The following is an 18,482-nucleotide window of genomic DNA, read 5'->3' on the forward strand; positions in this document are numbered from 1 at the left end:
TTTGGTAAGATCCCCCTGATTTTTCCACAGTGGCTCAGGGTGGTGAAGTGTCACCATGGCACTGTGGCGCAGCGTGACCTCACCACCAAAGACCCACACCCAGCGCCACAGTCCCAAGCCAGGCCCCTGTGCCACCCCCACAGACCCAGCAGCGCCACCTTAGCCCCGGGCCGCGGAGCAGCCTGCCTCCCCCGGGGCCAACAGAACCCCCCCCCCCGGTGCCACTGGACCCTCCCCAGCCGGGGAGCAGCCTGCCTACCTCGGGGCCACTGGACCCTCCCGGGCCGCGGAGCAGCCTGCCTCCCCCGGGGCCACTGGACCCTCCCCGGCCGGGGAGCAGCCTGCCTACCCCGGGGCCACTGGACCCTCCCCGGCCGGGGAGCAGCCTGCCTCCCCCGGGGCCACTGGACCCTCCCCGGCCGGGGAGCAGCCTGCCTCCCCCGGGGCCACTGGACCCTCCCGGACCGCGGAGCAGCCTGCCTCCCCCGGGGCCACTGGACCCTCCCCGGCCGGGGAGCAGCCTGCCTACCCCGGGGCCACTGGACCCTCCCCGGCCGGGGAGCAGCCTGCCCCCCCCGGTGCCACGGAGCAGCCTCCCCATTGGACACGCCCCGCTACGAGCCTCCCACCCACTGAGCCCTTGTTGCAGGACAGGCTGCGGGCGGCGCGGCCGGGCTCCCTCCCTCCGGCCCAGGGCGGAAGCGGGAACCAGAACAACCCGCAACATGGAGCCAGCCGAGCTGGGGCGAGCGTCCCTCTCCCGGGGGAAGCGGGGCTAACCTGCTGCAGCAGCCGAGCGGAATATTGAGCCACGTGAGCCTCCATTCTCACCGGGGCCCCGGCGGCTCGGCAAAGCGGAAGCGGAAACAGCTAAGCGCCGGAAGCGGAAGGAACGTGCCGGTGCGACCCTTGCGCACGTGGAGCCGGGCCTGAGTTTAGTGCGTGTCCCACGGCGCTGCTCCAAGGGGCGGCTGGGCTGGAGCAGAGGCCGCCCTCCTTCGCGGGCAGGGCGGTGAACGCGCTGGGCTGCCGACAGCATGGAGCCGTGACCGACCTGCGCACGGGCCCAGCGCCGCGGCGGTGGGCACTGAACGGCCCCCACAGGCGTAGGGCAGCAGTTCGTGTCCTTGCGCCAGAGCCTGCCCCTCTGTACTAAAGATTGCCTGGGTGCCTGCCTGGCGCGGAGCTGTTTGGCAATAGAGGCTCTCCCTGTTTTCCATGGGGCGCGGTTTGAGGGAGTCCCAGGATTTTAGAGGCATGGCAGGTGAGGAAATATCTTTTATTGGACCAACTTCTGTTGGTGAGAGAGACGCGCTTTTTAGCTACACAGAGCTCTTCCTGGAGCCTGAAGAAGAGCTCTATGTAGGTGCAAAGTTTGTCTTTCTCACCAACAGAAGTTAGTTCAATAAAAGAGATTTCCTCAGAGGCCTTGTCACATTGAGTCCAGGCACGTGGTCACCAGGAGCTCAGAATGCAGTGCCAGTCTCCACCCTCTTTCCTCGGAGCAGCAATGACTCATTCAACTGAATGTGCAGTACTGTTATGTAATGTGCATAAACAAACTGATAGGGTATAGGGGAGATAAATTGGGTGGGTTGGTGGGTGAGATGGGGTGAACTGCTACAGGAGAGTCAAGGAGGAAGAATTTACAGAGCAGTAGGGAATTTGTCATTGTGAGGCTGCAGCTGGAGATTAATGTTTACTGCCATGCCATTAGAAGAATTCCCTAGAGTTCCAGGTTTAGGAGAGCAGCCCTGCAATAGCCCAGCAATAGTCCACATACAGTGTTAATTCCCTTATTCCCATAACTGCTTTAATAACACATGCTTATTGATGCTTCAGCATTGAAGCGCCTCTGCACAGCACCACTCTCCATAGTAATGGCAAGGGGCGTAATGGATTTTTGGTTGCATGAAATAATACGATTTTTGTCCCCATACCCTGGGTAGGAGTATAGGGCAATGGCACTGAATATTGTTACTATACTGCTACAGGCAGTGGTAGTTTTAGCTGACATCTCAGTGCTGAGAGTAATAAAGGTATAGAAAACACAGCTGCTATTAGCATCATGAAGCCACCTGAGCCCATATACCACTAACTTGTTTACTGCATTGGGGTCATCCAGTCTTACCAGGGAGTGGCATGGAATGGCCTCCTACCACAAAGGAAGAAATAAGGCAGCCATCCCTAGAAACCTTTGGGAGAGGATTGCAGAGTATCTCTCTGAAATTTCATTGAGGTTACAAAAGACATCCCTATATGCATAAATAAGATGTTCTACATAGCCCTCCCTCACACTCCCCCAGCCTAACCCAACAGCAGAATGAAAAATAGATGCCAACTCTACCTCTGTGTGTTGTACTCTACCTCTTCTCATACAAGTAAAACAATGATTAGTCAATACCTGTGTTAGTTAACTGGGGGATGGGCTAGGCGCTATCTTTTAAACCCTGTAAGGAAGAATGCATGCACACACTTATCCAAGGTCCATTTCCCTTCTTTGGGCTCATCTGTGCTGTCTGCTGGGACTGGCTAGATCAGTGGTCCCCAAACTGCAGGACACACCCTCTCAGGGGGCCATGGAGGAATGTTCAGGAGGATGCGGCAGGGCCGGGGTCAGCCACCATGAGGGGGAGGGAGGGAGCGCCGTGTAAACCAGGCCTAAGTTTTTTCAAGCTTTTTACTTCCAGGCCCGCTGATCCTAAAATAATGTGATTACAACTTAGCCATCTTTAAGGTCATTCATGAGATCTGTTTCTCCATAGATTCTACATATAATTAACTGTTCACTTCAGTACTTCTTATATGCTAGTTAGAAACTGCTATTCAAGGGGTTCCAACATGTCTAATTTTCAAATTCAAAATATAGGTAGAGATGGCAAAGACCTTGTATTGCTGAATCCATCTCCCTACAAGTGCTGGATTGCTGTTTTCTACTAAAACAGACTTGAAGGAGACAAGGTAGAGATCTAAAATTTAAGCTTTTGTTTAGCTAGCATAGTTAGGTGGGGATGTATCAAAGACTAACATTTCAGCTAACTTTTGGCATTTTAAGAGTACAGTAATTACAAAATAGTTACATTACAATTATTGAGTAACCATACTCTGTTTTCAATATGTAATTACCATTAAATCAGATAGCCAGAAAGTTGCTTATATTACTGATTTACATATTCCCCCTTTGCGGAGCTCATCAATATATGTAATATTGGAAGGCATGTATATTAACTACATTATATTTTTACTAATTGTTCTAAATCATAACTGGGAAGGTTACTATATGTGAATCAGTGTTGAGTAGAGAGGTATTAAAAGATATTACAGTACTCATATTACAAAGTGACCCTTTTTATTCCACCACTTTCTTAACTCCAGTTAGTTTTGAAGGTCACACCAAAAATCAATGCATAAATTGCTATACATGGTCTAACTACCACGGTCACTACAGGTAAAGTAAAACATATGAAATCCCTATACAAAGTTCATTCTTTCTACATATCACTGCATTATCAAGCAGTGGGAGTCTTTTAAGATCTCTCCTGTCAAGAGACTTTAATGAAGAATGCTGTGTCAATTGAGCGCTTTATTAAGCTTTAAGATTTGTCTATAGTTCTCAACACTGTAGTATTAAGTACATGATTCACTGAGGACGTAGGGGCCGACTCTGTGGGTGCTCTGGGGTTGGAGCACCCCCGGGGAAAAATTGGTGGGTGCTCTGCACACACCAGCAGCTCCCCACCCCCTTGCCCTAGCTTGCCTCCTCTCCACCTCCGCTTCTGCCTCCTCCCCGAGCACGCTGCTGCGTCCTACTTCTCCCCCCTCCCTCCCAGCGCTTAGCACTGTGAAACAGCTGTTGGCGCCTGTGAGTGAGGATACCGATTTTAAATTAAAGCTACAGGGTGGAGCTGTTCATGAATGAGACTGTTAAACTGTCTTATTCATGAACAGCTCCACCCTGTAGCTTTAATTTATGCATCTGGCATACTTTGGAAGCTAAATACAATTGTAAGATATCTATGACCTAATGAACAAGCCACTGTCCAGGTCCAATTCCCACTGAGCAGGTCCACCAGTCGTATTTTTCTTCAAAGGATTCCTCATTCTTGTAGCCCACTGTGAGAGGATGTGCAGATTCCACTGAGCGTTTGGCAGAGAGAGTATTAAAACCCTGTGTCCAGAAGTCTATGGGGAACTATGCCCAGACATCCAGGGCCACTGTTATTATTTCCTCTAACGTATAAGATTTATATGTTAAGTGTCCACATGAAAGTCTATCTCCTACTTTACATTATAGTTAAATACAATTTCTTAGGAGTAATCTTTTTTAAAGACTTGCTGCAGGTTTATTTTATTATGACCACTTAAAGTTAGTTCGGAAACATCCTCTATTCCCACCCCAAACATGCAAGTGTGTAGACCAACTATGTAATTTTGTAATATTTTTAATTACCATTAATTCTGACAAAACCATTACAGTATACATAGGATAAAAATGTATAGTTGTTGCCTGTTAAAATGTTTCATACATAGAAAAATAGTATATACATCAAGAGACCTGCATTTTAAAAGTATTTGTCAGCTTTAATGGACAGAGACTAATGTAATTTAGTCTTTATTCTGGACTTAATTGCATTCGCTCCCCAATTCCACCCCACCATAGTAGAGTCATTACTATAAAGGTGGTTTGCAAAGGTTAGAAGTTTTTGAGAAAATAAAAAATTAGCACAATAAAAACCATTCAAATCAGCATTTTCAAGTTAAATTACCCAAATATTATATAACAAAGCAGCTAGTAGTTTGATAAAACTTAGCTATCAATTACAGTAATTCTGGACAAAGTAGTCACATCTCTTTTTCATAATTTTGTAGAGTACAGCAATATGGTAGATATTTTTTAAAGCAGCATTATTCAAGTACTCAATACTAGGTAATTTACTACAAAATTATAAGATTTTAAGTGCTTTTTGATTTTAGCAGCAATATACCAAGTTTCATAGTTTATTTTTACTGACTGGAAATCCATTATTTGACATAATATCTTTTACAAACAGCCAATAACAAATCTGAGAAGTGAAATGCATTGTATTGACCTGGCGGAGGGCCTGATATAACTCCCATTAAAATTAATGGAAAGACTCTATTGAATTTAACGGGACTTTGATCAGGCCCTAAAATGATCAGGGTTTTTTTTCCCACTCCTACAAAACAGTGCAACTTGTACGGCTAAAAATTTGAATTGGATTCTTGGTAGTGCAACACTGGGTCAAATTCAGCACCGGGATGCAGCTCTATGACTTCAGCAGAGTTACACCTTCTCACACAGGGGCTAACTGTGGTCCTTCATATATATTAGTATGTAGTGCCCTCATTCTGCAGAGAGTCTTATTTACTTGAAACAGTCCATTTTTGCAGAAAAGAGGGTGAAAGTTTACTCATTTAACTCTTTTTTGTATCATATAAAGCTTCCAGTGCTCTATTCTGTGGAGCGCCTGTTCAGTCATCAAACGCCCCAAACAAATTAATGATCCAAAGGAATGCATACATTAAGCTTTGTGAGAGGGAGTTCAATCTATAGGAGTGCAGAAAAAATAAATAGTATTTCTAATACTATGGAAAGCATAATCTCTTGATACACTGGATCCAAACTTGCCATTTGAATACTCCAATTGGCACTTGGGATTAAAATAGACTGAGCAGTTCAGCTCTTACTAAACACCCGTATGTGGATTGAACACCCACACCTGAAAGCTGGGCTCAGAGTCACACAAGCATTTAAGACTAAACTGTCTGCAGAGATGAATTAGTGACAAAGCTGTCAAGTATATCATGCAAATCAATTTGGGATGTGCTAGAAAAGACGGGATGGTTAAACACTGGTGCTTTCACACGTTTGCTTTGTATATTTGTATACATATATTAGTTGCTTTTTCTGCATTATTATTTTAAACTGTAGAAAAATAAGTAATAAAATATTCCTTAAGCAACTGTAGGGACTTCTCTTTATATGTAAGGACAAAAATCTTTAAAAGCACCTGAATGACTTCGGAGCTTAAGTCCCACTGAGTTACTTGCTAAAAAATACTCAAAAATAGAGTTTAAAAATGGTAGAATAGCTATCCCAGGTTAGTGGATTAGAAAAGGAATGAGTTAGCTGTGCCCCACTTGATGGGAATAGTATTAAAAAAAACAAAAAAGAGAAAAAAGATAAATTCATCCAGAAAGCTCACTTTATTAAAAAAAACCCTAACATTGACGTATGTTCCATGTAGCCCTCCTCCTACAGCAGTGGCTTTCAATGGGCTTTTGGAACTTGTTAAACAAACAGATCCATTATAAACATGAGCTGAAAGTACAAATCTCAAAAAAGTGCAAGTATTTCAACTCCACACCCATTTTTATGACCTAGCAGGAAATGCAAACACTTCACAGCTCAGAGTATTCGTTCACAGCACTTTAGAATAAAAAAAATGGTTCCCTGCATTCTCTATATTGTACAAAATATTAACTAGGAAGAGTTTGATGTGTTATAGCCATAGAACATAGCAGTGAGGTTCCTTCAGATTTATTTTATTGCAGTAAAACCTCTAAAAGGTAGAGCTGTACAAAATAAGTCTAAATAGAATATTATTATTTAAGAACAGCACTTCAGGCTGCATTTGTTCTTATTTAAAATTCTTTCCCAAAAATACATTCCTAAATATACAAACTATACAATCTTGTCACTTTAATGCTGGTTTTTCTAATGATAGAACAAAACTAAAAAAAGTCTTTAGACATTAAAAAACCGACAAAAGCTCTAATGTACAAATGACTTGGTACCTTCATAATACCACATAAATAACTTCAGCAAAACCAAACTGTATTTATGGAATGGTCAGGGAAAACAAATACTTTATGGTGATTAAACATCATCTGCAGAGAGGGTTGGAATGTTTATCCTCGGTCGTGTGAAAAATGCCATCTTCTCTCTAAAAAGAAGACCACCATCAGTTGTTAATACAATAAAGAATCCACCAGCGATTTGGACATTCTAAGAGAAGAACGACTGCCCGGGCGAAAGACTGCCCAGGCAACTAATACACAAAAATAAAAGCCCCATGCTTCACCACACACAAAACACGCCTCTTATTTACATTTCAGAAACAGGCATTGTAAGTGGTTACAGTAAAACTAACAAAACTGTACTTGTTACAAAAAAGTGTCACTTTGCAACTATCATACCATTTTAGGTCTCATAAGTGTGTTACAAAAAGACAGCCATAGGTGATTCATTTATTAAACAAAGGGATAGACAAATTAAGCAGCATTGTGCTACTGCCTGTTACGGAAAATATTGGGATTTAATCCTGTTCTCATTGAAATAAATGTGAATTCTGTGGATTAAAATGAGCGCAGGATTTTAGTCTTGGATAAGAAAATGCAGATCTCTCTAACTCAGGCAGCACAGTAACTGTCTTTTGTAAAGGACACTTAAATTTGTGGTGAACTGAAGTTATCCAAAAGAAAAAAAAAAGTTTTTTTTTTTTTTTGCAGCAATAACTGTCTCCTCTTTAGAGACATTCCTACCTGAATGATTGTACCTCCAGGGGCTCCTTACGACTCTGTCCTCGTAGCCTGTGTACATCCTTGGCAGCTGCTCTCATCATTTTATCCGCTTTCAGCTCACATTTGTGTTCTGTTTTCTCAGCCTAATTGAGTGATGAAGAGAGTGAAATCTTATGTACAATATAGAAGATACCAACTCATTCTTCCCTAAAGCAACAAGCTCATGGTATGGTAAAAAGGGTATTTCATTTGTATGTTGAAGAGGAGAAATAAAGGCATTCTGGTGAGATCAACTATGTGGGGCCATAAACCATAGAAGCTGGAATAAGATTTAATAGGAGTTTTCCACCTCTAATATGCCCATTCATTTTGAATACAATGCAGCCCTTCTGCAATGTCTATTCCAGACTATTGGCTGGAATTGTGGCTGCTGACCCCTGGGCAACCCCTCTGTCTGGGGTTTGAGACCAGCAGATCAGCTTCAATGAGCATCCAGCAGTACCCTCAGCAGCTCAATCCCAAAAGCCCCCTGCATGCCAGCCTGTTCAGAGCCAGAATGAAACCCTTGCACAGCAGATGCAAAAGCCCCCCTGCACATCAGTACTGTCTGCCTCAATTCCAGCATAGGGGCTCCTGCAAAGTCTGTGTGGTATAGAGGGAGCCCTGAGCACCTGGGTGGACTTCATGCAGAAGGAATAATATAAGTCAATGGCACAGAGAGAGAGAGAATGTGTGAGTGTGTGTGAGAGAGAGAGAGATGTGCCATTTACAAGATTAGGAAGCTGAAGTATAAGAGGGATGAGATGTGTGCCTTTCATATAAAAGAGGATGAAAGCACTGTGCCTCCAGATGCACTCTCTCTGGACTAACTTGGGGAACTAGTTAAGATAAAGAAAAAAAGTTGAAAGTTTAGCTAACAATTAGAAGTCTATTATCAAAGGGATTATCATAATCAAATAAAAAACAATCCCATTTTTTTGTGAAATTGCCAGAAACCTGCCCACTTTGCTATTACCTCTACTTCAGCTCAGCTGCTGAAAAACTGACAGTAAGTAAGTAAGAAATGCGTGTAAGAGGATCTTGCCCACATGCTCAGGGTCTAACATGCTCACTTTTTCATAACATGATTTTAAAACCTTTTACACCGTGTATCAAGAGATCCGTTCCGCAGGCCGCTTTTAAAAAACAACAAATAACAACAACTGAAATATGTCTCTGTGCAGGCTTGATCCAAAAGGCTCTAGCCAACTGAGCATCTCAGGGCAAGATCCTCTGACCAGACATATTTCAATTGTTGTTGTTGTTTGTTGTTTTTAAAAGCTGCCTGCGGAAGGGATCTCTCGATACACGGTGTAAAAGGTTTTTAAATCATGTTATGAAAAAGTACAAAGATGCCTTACACACATTTCTTACTGTCAATTTTTCAGCAGCTGAGCGATAGTTCTTCAGAGGACTTGCAGGTTTTGGACACCAATAGTTCCGAAGGACCAAGTATTTTGGGCCCGATCTGTTTTTGCCCAGACACAAAACCAGATGCTCCACAGAATGCCGAAACAGCGGGGCCTGTACTATCTAAAGTTGAGGGAGAAATTCGGTATTAAGCCGGTGCGAGTTCATAACCATAAAACCATGAGGCGTGCAATTGTGGGAGCGGCTGTGCACGGAATCATCAAGCACTGCCTGAGAAACAAAATGAGTATTGGCCTGGGTGCGCCATAGACGCCCCTGGTCAGAGGCATCATGCCTCCGTGTACTGGTCTTTAGATGATGTGAATTGTAAAATTAAAGAAATTAGCGGTAGTTTGTGTATGGAGAGTGTGTTAAATGTCATCACCACGCTGGGATACGCACTGCAGTGCCTCTGTTTAACCCAGAAACATTTAGCCCTAGGGGCAGAATTGGTGGACAAAGTGACAGAGGCCGAGGACCCAAATAGCGTTTTAGATGAAAGACTCAAACCGACAAATAAATGTTTAATGCAAAATGTTGAACGTCTTCTTCATTCAGCAAATTACAAAATCTTGCCAAGAAAAAACACTAACAGTTAGAGCGTGTTTTGGGAACAAAATGGGCGGTGTTGTAAAATAAAATGTCAGTTGAAAATAACTGTGTAATGCGTGTTTTTATGGAGTTCAAGGGATGTGGGATTTATCAAAAGGGCGGTAGGTTGCCTCTGTAGTATACGCGCAGTTAGGTTACAGTTTGTCAACAACAAGAAAAGGTATATGAACGGCCTGTTCCTCTAATAAAGGCCCAACCACCTCACCCAGCCCTGGTGTTTGTGCATGAGGGTTATAGGCTCCCTATGGACCGTTGCAAAGCAGCCCCAGAACCTCTCTTGAATCATACCATCTTTCACTTCGGCTGTACCTTTTCATTTTCCACCCCAAGGCCCTCTGCATTAGGACTTAATCATAGCCCTCTGATTTCAACAATGTCTCAGGTCTCTTGTCTACTGTTTCATATTATTTAATGCTGTACATAATCTAGGGTTACAGTTTGCATAAAAGTGTTCTATAAAAACAAAACAAAATATATCCTCTTGGGGCTTAGACAAGATAATGATAAACAAAATTGTAATTATTGCTTTGCAGAGCTTGCTACAAAGTATCTTTTAGCTTGTTTTTGTTAATATTTCTGATTGGCCGTAAAATGGTGGAAATAATACCTCATAAAGTGGGAAAGTGCTTCCAGATGATAAATGCTTGCCCACGCTAAAGCATAACAACTAACACAGACAGGCTGCCTACAAAGCCGTTTCACTAAAAGAGTTATCAACATGCCCCCTAAAACTCAGGACAACTTTCTTACTCCCATGGCCTGATCTCTGTGGCTCTGGCTTTAAAAAAAAAAAAAGGTTTGTCCTTGATTTAGATTTTTAAAAAGCATTTAAAAAGAAGAAAAAAAAAGGGGGGGGGGAGAGAAGAGTGTGTGGGTGGGTGGGTGGGCGTGGAGAGCGGGGGTGAGGAAGGCTCTATATCTCTGGTAAAAAACAGCTAACTTTTTTTACATAAGCTATTTTTTCTTGTGTTTTTTGTATAAATCCAAACTTTAAAAAAGCAATCTTGGTTTGTTTTTTTTATTAAAAAACACATATGTAAACTCCCCTCAATTGTCAGTTTTCATATTCATACCCAGTTGTTGTTTTGGTACTTTAAAAACACTATTTTAAAAAGAACAGGCTAGTATCTTAAGCCTTTTTAGTTCACTAAACTTTTACAAAATATCACTAAGGGCTAGTCTACACTTACCGTCCGGGTCGACGCGGGTCGACGCGGTGAGTTCGACTTCTCGGAGTTCGAACTATCGCGTCTGAAGCGCCGCGGTCGACTCCGGTACTCCACCACTGCAAATGGCGGTGGCGGAGTCGACCTTGGAGCCGCGGAGTTCGACCCCGCCGCGTCTGGACGGGTGAGTAGTTCGAATTAGGGTACTTCGAATTCAGCTACGCTATTCACGTAGCTGAATTTGCGTACCCTAATTCGAACCCCCTTTTTAGTGTAGACCAGGCCTAAGAGGGGCCTTGTTTTGTTACAGCTCAGGCAATACTGCTTTTTCATAATAAACTTTAAAAAAAACAAAAACTTAATGCTTCAAACAGGCCTCACTGCATACGGAATATCCTTTAAAAAGGTCACATTATGTTACATCTCAGTCAATTCTGTATTTTCGTGTTAAATGTTAAAAACCTTTATATAATGAAACACTGCATGTTTAGCAAGTGTTAAAAGTATGGGGGGAAGTTAAGGGGTGAGGATATTCTTCAGATAGGCTATCTCTAAGCTTCATGCAGTCACAAAGCGGTGGTTTTTGTCTTTTACAATCAGTAAATGGAATAAAATACTTGTTATAACTTTCATAAAGTATCTTTCAATGCCATCTCGCTATTTTAAAAAACTTCAACAGCATTTAAAAAACAAGTTAGAAAAGAAGTCTGTGTAAAAAAACAAGCAAACTGAAGGAGTAACCCCTAGAGCCTTGCTAAGGCAGACTAGAGTGCATGAAGCACTGGCTAGCCTAATTAGTCTTATCTGTTTTAAAATGTAAAGAAAGCTCCAGCCTGTGTTGTATTATTTTAATAAAATCTATGGACCCAAAACAAACACAGGAGCTTGTAACTGTGTCTCAGCACACGGGTTGCAAACATTTAAAAACAAAGACATTCTAATTATGCAACAACAAAATTCATACTTAAATCTAAAAGCCCTAGGAAAATAAAAGCTTACCATAACTTTCACATGGATTTGTTAAAAAGTGGGGAGGAAAATAAACTTCTCTCTAATCCATTGGATTACAAAATAAGGGGGGTATAAACTAGCTGTTACTAAGGTTCTGTGGTTTTCACTCTGGCGTGTTTTCTGCATGCTGCCTTTTTTTTTTTTTTAATTGAAACACGCATGTAAAAATGTTAAATAAAGGGCTCTGTCTTCATATAGGCTTGTCTTTTGAAGTATTTATTCCTTTACAAAACTTAATATAACTTTCACTTGTATTTGTTAAAAAGTAGGCAAAGAAGCAGCCTTCTTATCTCTTGTCTACTGTCTTACAGGGGCTGTTTTTGCTGACAGCTGCTTTGCTGCAAAAGCCTGATGTTTCAAACTGTCCTTACTAAAAAAAATTACCAGTGCTAGCCTAAAACCTGGGGGAAAACTTTTTTATCAATATACATTACTTTTATAAACAAGTTTTCTGTGTTTTTAACCAATGGTTGTTTCTGCATATTTACATTTTATTAAAACACTTATGCCAATGGGGCTAAATAAAAAAAAAAGTGTCTTCAGGTAGCCTGTTTTTCAAAGGGGTCTTCTTTTCTAATCCACTACCTTCAAAAGGCTGTTTTAAGTGGTTCTCACTAAAAACTGTGGGGGGAAACTTTTTCTTAGTAAGGGTTTTGTGGGTTTAGGTCTCGGGGGCTTCTGCATGCTCTTTTACTGAAACACTCCTAAAAATAAAGGAATGAGCCTTCAGGTAGGTTTGTTTTTTCATGTGTTTATTTAATAAGTTAAAAAGAGGAGGTTTTAAACATTACTTTAAAAACGCATTTTAAAATGGTTTATAGTATGTGTTGTTCAGCTTTTGTTACAGGGTCCTGGTTGTTTAGATAAGAGCAGAGCAGGGCTTTGCTGCAGCTTCAGTTTTTACTACAAAACAATCCATGTAAGTCTAAAATCTAGGGAAAACTTTTTTATCACTATACATTACTTTTATAAACAGGTTTTCTGTGTTTTTAAACCCTGAACTGTTTCTGCATACTTATATTTTATTAAAACACTTATGCCTAAGGGGCTAAATAAAAAATGTGTCTTCATATAGGCTTGTCTTTTCAAGTGTTTATACCTTTACAAGACTTTCACCTCCGTCTTTTTTAAAAAGTGGGGGAAGAAGTAACCTTCTTCTCTCTAATCCATTGGTTTACAAAATAAGGGAAATATAAACTGGCTGTTACTAAGGACCTGGGGTTTTAATCCTGAGGTGTTTCTGCCTGCTCTATTTTATTAGAACACACCTATAAATAAAGGGATGTGTCTTAGGTTTGTTTTTTCAAGTAATTATCCCTTTGCAAGACTTAATGTAACTTTAACATATGTTTGTTAAAAAGTTTGGGGAAGAAGGAGTCTTCTTATCTCTAATCCACTGGCTCACCGATGCTGTTTTTGCTAACAATGACTTTGCTAAAAAAGCATGCTGTTTCAAATTGTGCTTACTAAAACATAACCCACATTAGTCTAAAACTTTTGTCACTATACATTACTTTTATAACCCAGGGTTGTTTCTGCATGCTTTTTTTTTTAATTAAAACACTTATGTCAAGGGGACTAAATAAAGAAATGTGTCTTTAGATAGACTTGTCTTTTTAAGTGTTTATTCCTTTACAAGCCTTTTACCTCTATTTGTTAAAAAGCGGGGAAAGAAACAAACTTCTTCTCTCTAATCCACTGGTTTGCAAAATAAGGGGTATATAAACTGTCTGTTACTAAAAACCTGGGGTGCTTCTGCCTGCTCTTTTTTATTGAAACACTCCTGTAAATAAAGGGATGTGTCTTAGGTTGTCTTTTTCAACCTTTGCAAAACTTAATGTAACTTTTACTTGTGTTTGTTAAAAAGCAGGTAGAGACGCAAACTCCTTCTCTGTGATCCACTGACTAAAGGAGGCTGCTTTGCTAACAGGAGCTTTGCTGCAAAAGCCTGTTGTTTCATATTGTGCTTACTAAAAAATAACCCGTTAGTCTAAAACCTAGGGGAAAACTTTAAAAAATTGTTTGTTACTAAAAGCTTATGGTTTTAACTTTTATAAAAAACCCTGTGTAAAAGGGCTACATGGCAGGAAAAATGCTGGGGGTCTGTTTCTTTAGATAAGAATAAGACAGTTAAGGGAGGGGGAGAGAAGGGGGAAGAAAAGAGGAGGGAGATGGCTCTTGTTTAAAATCTTGGGACTCTAGGATTGGTTCAGGAAAATGAATTCTATGACACTGTTGTAGAACAAACTCTGATTGGTCCGATCCAAAGGTGGTAATAACAAGTCTGAGAGGGTCTGAACCTGGGAAGTTGCCTCATTCTACAGAAAGACTTGAAAGGTAAAAATTTTCTCTCTCTCTCTCATTCTCTCCCTCTCTTTCTGAGTCAACCATATGCTCTCTATCTTTGCCCTTTGCAAAGGGGGCTCTCTTTTCTTGCCCTGTTCTTTCTTTTAACATCTTTTTTTTTCTTAACCTACCCTATTATTGAATGCTTTTCTATTCACTTTTTTACCATGTGCTTACTAAACAGGCTCTGCCTGCCTCTCTCTCTCATTCTCTCTTTCTGATTCAACCATGTGCTGTCTATCTTTGCCCTTTGCAAAGGGGGCTCTTTTTTTCCCCCCTTTTTTTGCCCTGTTCTTTCTTTTAACCTCTCTTTTTTCTTAACCTACACTGGTATTTAATAGTTTAAATGCATTTTTAATCACTTTTTTACCATGTGCTTACTAAACAGGCTCTGCCTTAGTAAATTCCCTTTTTAAACCTAGTTTTCAATATTATTTAACTTTTTCTTAACCCACCCTGATGGTTAATACACCTTTTACATTTATCTCAAAATTTTCTATTCTTCAATAGAACCAACCTAGGCCTTTATCATCATTTCTCCTTACTCAAACTCACTAAAAATCTCTATTCTTTCAAACTAGACCTTTAAAAACAAAAATCTTTTTATCCTTTCATAACCTGTCCTTTACAAACCTCTCTCCTTACTCAACCACATCCAATAACCTTTTTTTCCCTTTTTCTCTAAACCTTACCCAAACTTTCTTTTTTCATCTTTAAACTCTCTCACACTATTCTTTCAACCTTTTTCTCTCAATGTACCCAAGCACAAACACACACTACACTTCCCCTAGTCAAACACACACACACAATTTTTCAAAATGGCTGACAGCACCAAACTTCAGCACCATTGGAAACAGGATGGGAAGGCGGGACATAAGCCCTAAATGGGGCATGGAAACCTGACAAAAATGCATGGTGATGAATGCTATCGAGCAGTATACTACTCAGGGCTATTCAGTCATTTCTGGAGCTTCCCTCACCTTATCTATAAATCCCATTCTTTTTGAAGCACTGAGTTTTATTTTTAGACTCTCCAGAGAGAAGGGGAATGCATTTTGAACAGAAAGGCAACTTTCAGAAAGATAAAAAATTGTTTTGTGTGATAATCTTTAGTGTTTCCAATTTTCATCAGTATCCTTTTCATCACTGCCATCTAACCCACTCCTTGATGGTAGATGCTTTCAGAACTGTCAAATAAAATGCAGTTTTAATAATCTGGAAAAAAAGACATTTTCTGTTATGGCCAAATGTGCATCCTGCATGATTAATATTCCCAAATCATTTCTTTTTGACATAAGGTAGGACACCTAGGATTTCCATTCTAGTGATTTAAAACCAAAACGAATACTTGTTGAAAAATTTTAGTTAGTGCCTTATGTTTCTTTTATACCAAACGTATTCTGAAAGCATGATTTCTAGAAGATGCATATTGAAACTACATGAACATCGGTCAAGTTGTCTGTCATCTTTCACTATCCTCCTGGTTTGGTTTTCTACAGTCAGTCAAAGTATGACAGAAGCTGTGACCAAGTTTGAAGAAGAATGTGAGGTTGCCTTTTTCTACCAGTTTAATAGCCAATGTTGCTACTGATTTCTCTCAAAGGAGATTATAGCATTCCCCAGCTTGAATCAAAAGACCCATTTATTTGTGCATTTCAAAGACAAATGACAAGTGACCGAGCAGTTTGTATTCTAGTGTAAGCTTATTTAATTTCACTAGATATTTGAAAACCAAAGTGACTAGCACTCTGTTTGCTTATGCTTATAATAGAGATCTGGAACTGCAAGATTAAGCAGAAAACTAAAACAAGTTGCCGCTTCTGTTAGGGGTTACACACACTCATAGACTTTAACGTCAGAAGGGACTATCATAATCATCTAGTTAGGTCTCCTGCACATTGCAGGACTCAGGACCTCACTCACCCACTCCTGTAATAGACTCATAACCTCTGGCTGAGTTACTGAAGTCCTCAAATCATGATTTAAAGTCTTCAAGCTACAGAAAATCCACCATTTATATTAGTTTAAACCTGCAAATGACCCATGTCCCATGCTGCAGAGGAAGGTGAAAAACCTTGAGGGTCTCTGCCAATCTGATCCAGGGAAAAATTCCTTCCCGACCTCAAATATGGCAATCAGTTAGACCCTGAGCATGTGGGCAAGATCCTCTAACCAGACATCTGGGAAAGATTTCTCAGAGCCCTCTTCAGTTAGTGTCCCATCACCAGCCATTGGAGATATTTGCTGCTTGCAGTCGCAGATCAGCTACATGTCATTTTAGGCAGTCTCATCATAGCATCTCCTCCATAAACTTATCAAGCTTAGTATTGAAGCTAGTTAGGTCTAGATAATTAGAAACCTTTGTCCAATTTCAAGCCTAAATTTGTTGATGGCCAGTTTATATCCATTTGTTCTTGTGCTCACATTGGCACTTAACTTAAATATTCCTGTTATTCATCCCTCTGATGTCCTTATAAAGAGCAATCATATCTCCCCTCAGCTTTCGTTTGGTTAGGCTAAACAAGCCAAGCTCATAAAGTAGGTTTTCCATTCCTCGTATCATCCTAGTAGCCTTTCTCTGCACTTGTTCCAGTTTTAATTCATCTTTCTTTAACATGGGAGACCAGAATTGCACACAGTAACCAGATGAGGTCTCACTAGTGCCTTGTATAATGTTACTAATTGTTCCCTATCTCTACTGGAAATACCTTGCCTGATGCATCCTAAGATTGCATTAGCCTTTTTCATGGCCACACCACACTGGTGGCTCATTGTCATCCTGTGATTAACCAATACATCCGGGTCTTTCTCCTCCTCTGTCACTTCCAACTGATATGTCCCCAACTTATAGCAAAGATTCTTCTTAGTCCCTACATGCATGACCTTGCACTCTGCACTATTAAATTTCATCACATTTCTATTACTCAAGGTCATCAAGATCTTCTTGTATTATATTCTGGTCCTCATCTGTACTGGAAATACCTCCCAACTTTGTGTCATCTGCAAATGTTATTAGCACACTCCTACTTTTTGTGTCAAGGTCAATAATAAGAATTTTAAATAAGATTGGTCCCCTGAAGTTCATCTTTCAGTATGACCCATTGTAGTCTCTCCTTTAACCGTTCCTTTTCCACCTTTCACTTTTCATATTAATCCCCAACTTCTTCAATTTAACTAATAATGTCCCATGTGGAACTGTATCAAATATCTATCGAGATTTCAGTAAGGCGAGCTCTGACTTTTGCATTAATTATGCATGTTTAATAGCAGAGGACCTTATTCTAAAGCACTTAGGCTTAGTCTACACACAAGTTTTTTACTAAAACTACTTTGGTTATGAGTGCAGTTTTCTAGTGGTATCGTTAAAGCAGTAAAGCCTCCATGTAAACTAGCCCTTCCACCAAATAGTACCATGTTCTGCAAGGAGTTCCAACAATACCATAAGTGGTAAGTGCAGAAGAATTGGGCCCAGGATAGTCAGCAGAGCTTGTGGATTAAATTCTACAGCATCTTGTAATCATGGGCTTCCAGAACCCTCAGATTTTTCTAGAAGGCTGTTTATAGTACTTTAAACATATTACAGCATTTTATAATCCATCAATACACACAGATTCAGAGAAGGCAAAACTGAATATAATTTTATTAACCAACATACAGATAATCCAGAAGATCCAATTTTTCCTGAGACATTCTAGTGCCTCCCTCCCTAATGGTCTGGGCACTCACTCCCCCACTAACAAAGGTCACAGCCCCCCAAAATGTGACCTCAACATACTCCTTCTTGGTGCATGAAACAGACTTTCCCCACAGGGTGCAACTTTTGTGTGCGCCTGATAAAGACCTTTTATGAAACATTCAATGGGTACATTAAGTTCCAGATTCTCTCTCATCACTGCTTTCCAGGTCTGCCACTGAGCTTTGAAAAGAATGGAGCTAGACAAAAGAAAGGAGTAGCCAATAGGTACTATCCTTCTACATGCAGGAACCACTGAAAGCCAATGACTCTGTGACACTGCACTCCATAGTTTTCATATTGATGTTATTACGGCATAATTATGATGCATTTTGTACAAGACTGGTCATGTGAGGTGTAATTGGAAAAGTTATGATTTGCTAAATATTATTCTATTTGTATGCATGGATCATTTTTGTATCTGAAGTTATGAATATTAACTATGTATCTGTATTTCACATGTAGTCACACCTCAGTGATACCCATTAGGAAAAATGCTTCCAGTCTAGACAGCTGGCTCTATTCAAGGTAATGGGTCATTAGGAAGAACAATAGGCCTTAGGAGAAGCTTATCTCCCATAGGGTGAGCCTTCCTGAGAATGCTCCAGACAGCCTGTAAA

At 40.7% G+C, this 18,482-nt stretch overlaps 2 protein-coding genes across 3 annotated transcripts in view; both read right to left on the reverse strand.

The window, feature by feature from the left end:
- RARS1 (arginyl-tRNA synthetase 1) overlaps positions 1-935 on the reverse strand; it is a 36,454-nt gene extending 35,519 nt beyond the window's left edge. Inside the window, exon 1 of the mRNA XM_045026865.1 lies at positions 781-935. Within this exon, the coding sequence (XP_044882800.1) occupies positions 781-825 (45 nt within the window). The 5' untranslated portion in view covers positions 826-935. The remainder of the gene's footprint in view (positions 1-780) is intronic.
- A 3,511-nt stretch (positions 936-4,446) lies between these two features.
- WWC1 (WW and C2 domain containing 1) overlaps positions 4,447-18,482 on the reverse strand; it is a 146,730-nt gene continuing 132,694 nt past the window's right edge. For both annotated transcript variants that reach the window (XM_045027915.1, XM_045027916.1), the window contains exons 22-23: positions 7,567-7,688; positions 4,447-6,968 (exon numbers count right to left, since the gene is read on the reverse strand). In XM_045027915.1, coding sequence (XP_044883850.1) covers positions 6,902-6,968; positions 7,567-7,688 — 189 coding nt within the window. In that variant the 3' untranslated portion in view covers positions 4,447-6,901. The remainder of the gene's footprint in view (positions 6,969-7,566; positions 7,689-18,482) is intronic.

This window comes from Mauremys mutica, chromosome 8 (genome assembly GCF_020497125.1).
Source record: "Mauremys mutica isolate MM-2020 ecotype Southern chromosome 8, ASM2049712v1, whole genome shotgun sequence".
Lineage (NCBI taxonomy): Eukaryota > Metazoa > Chordata > Testudines > Geoemydidae > Mauremys > Mauremys mutica.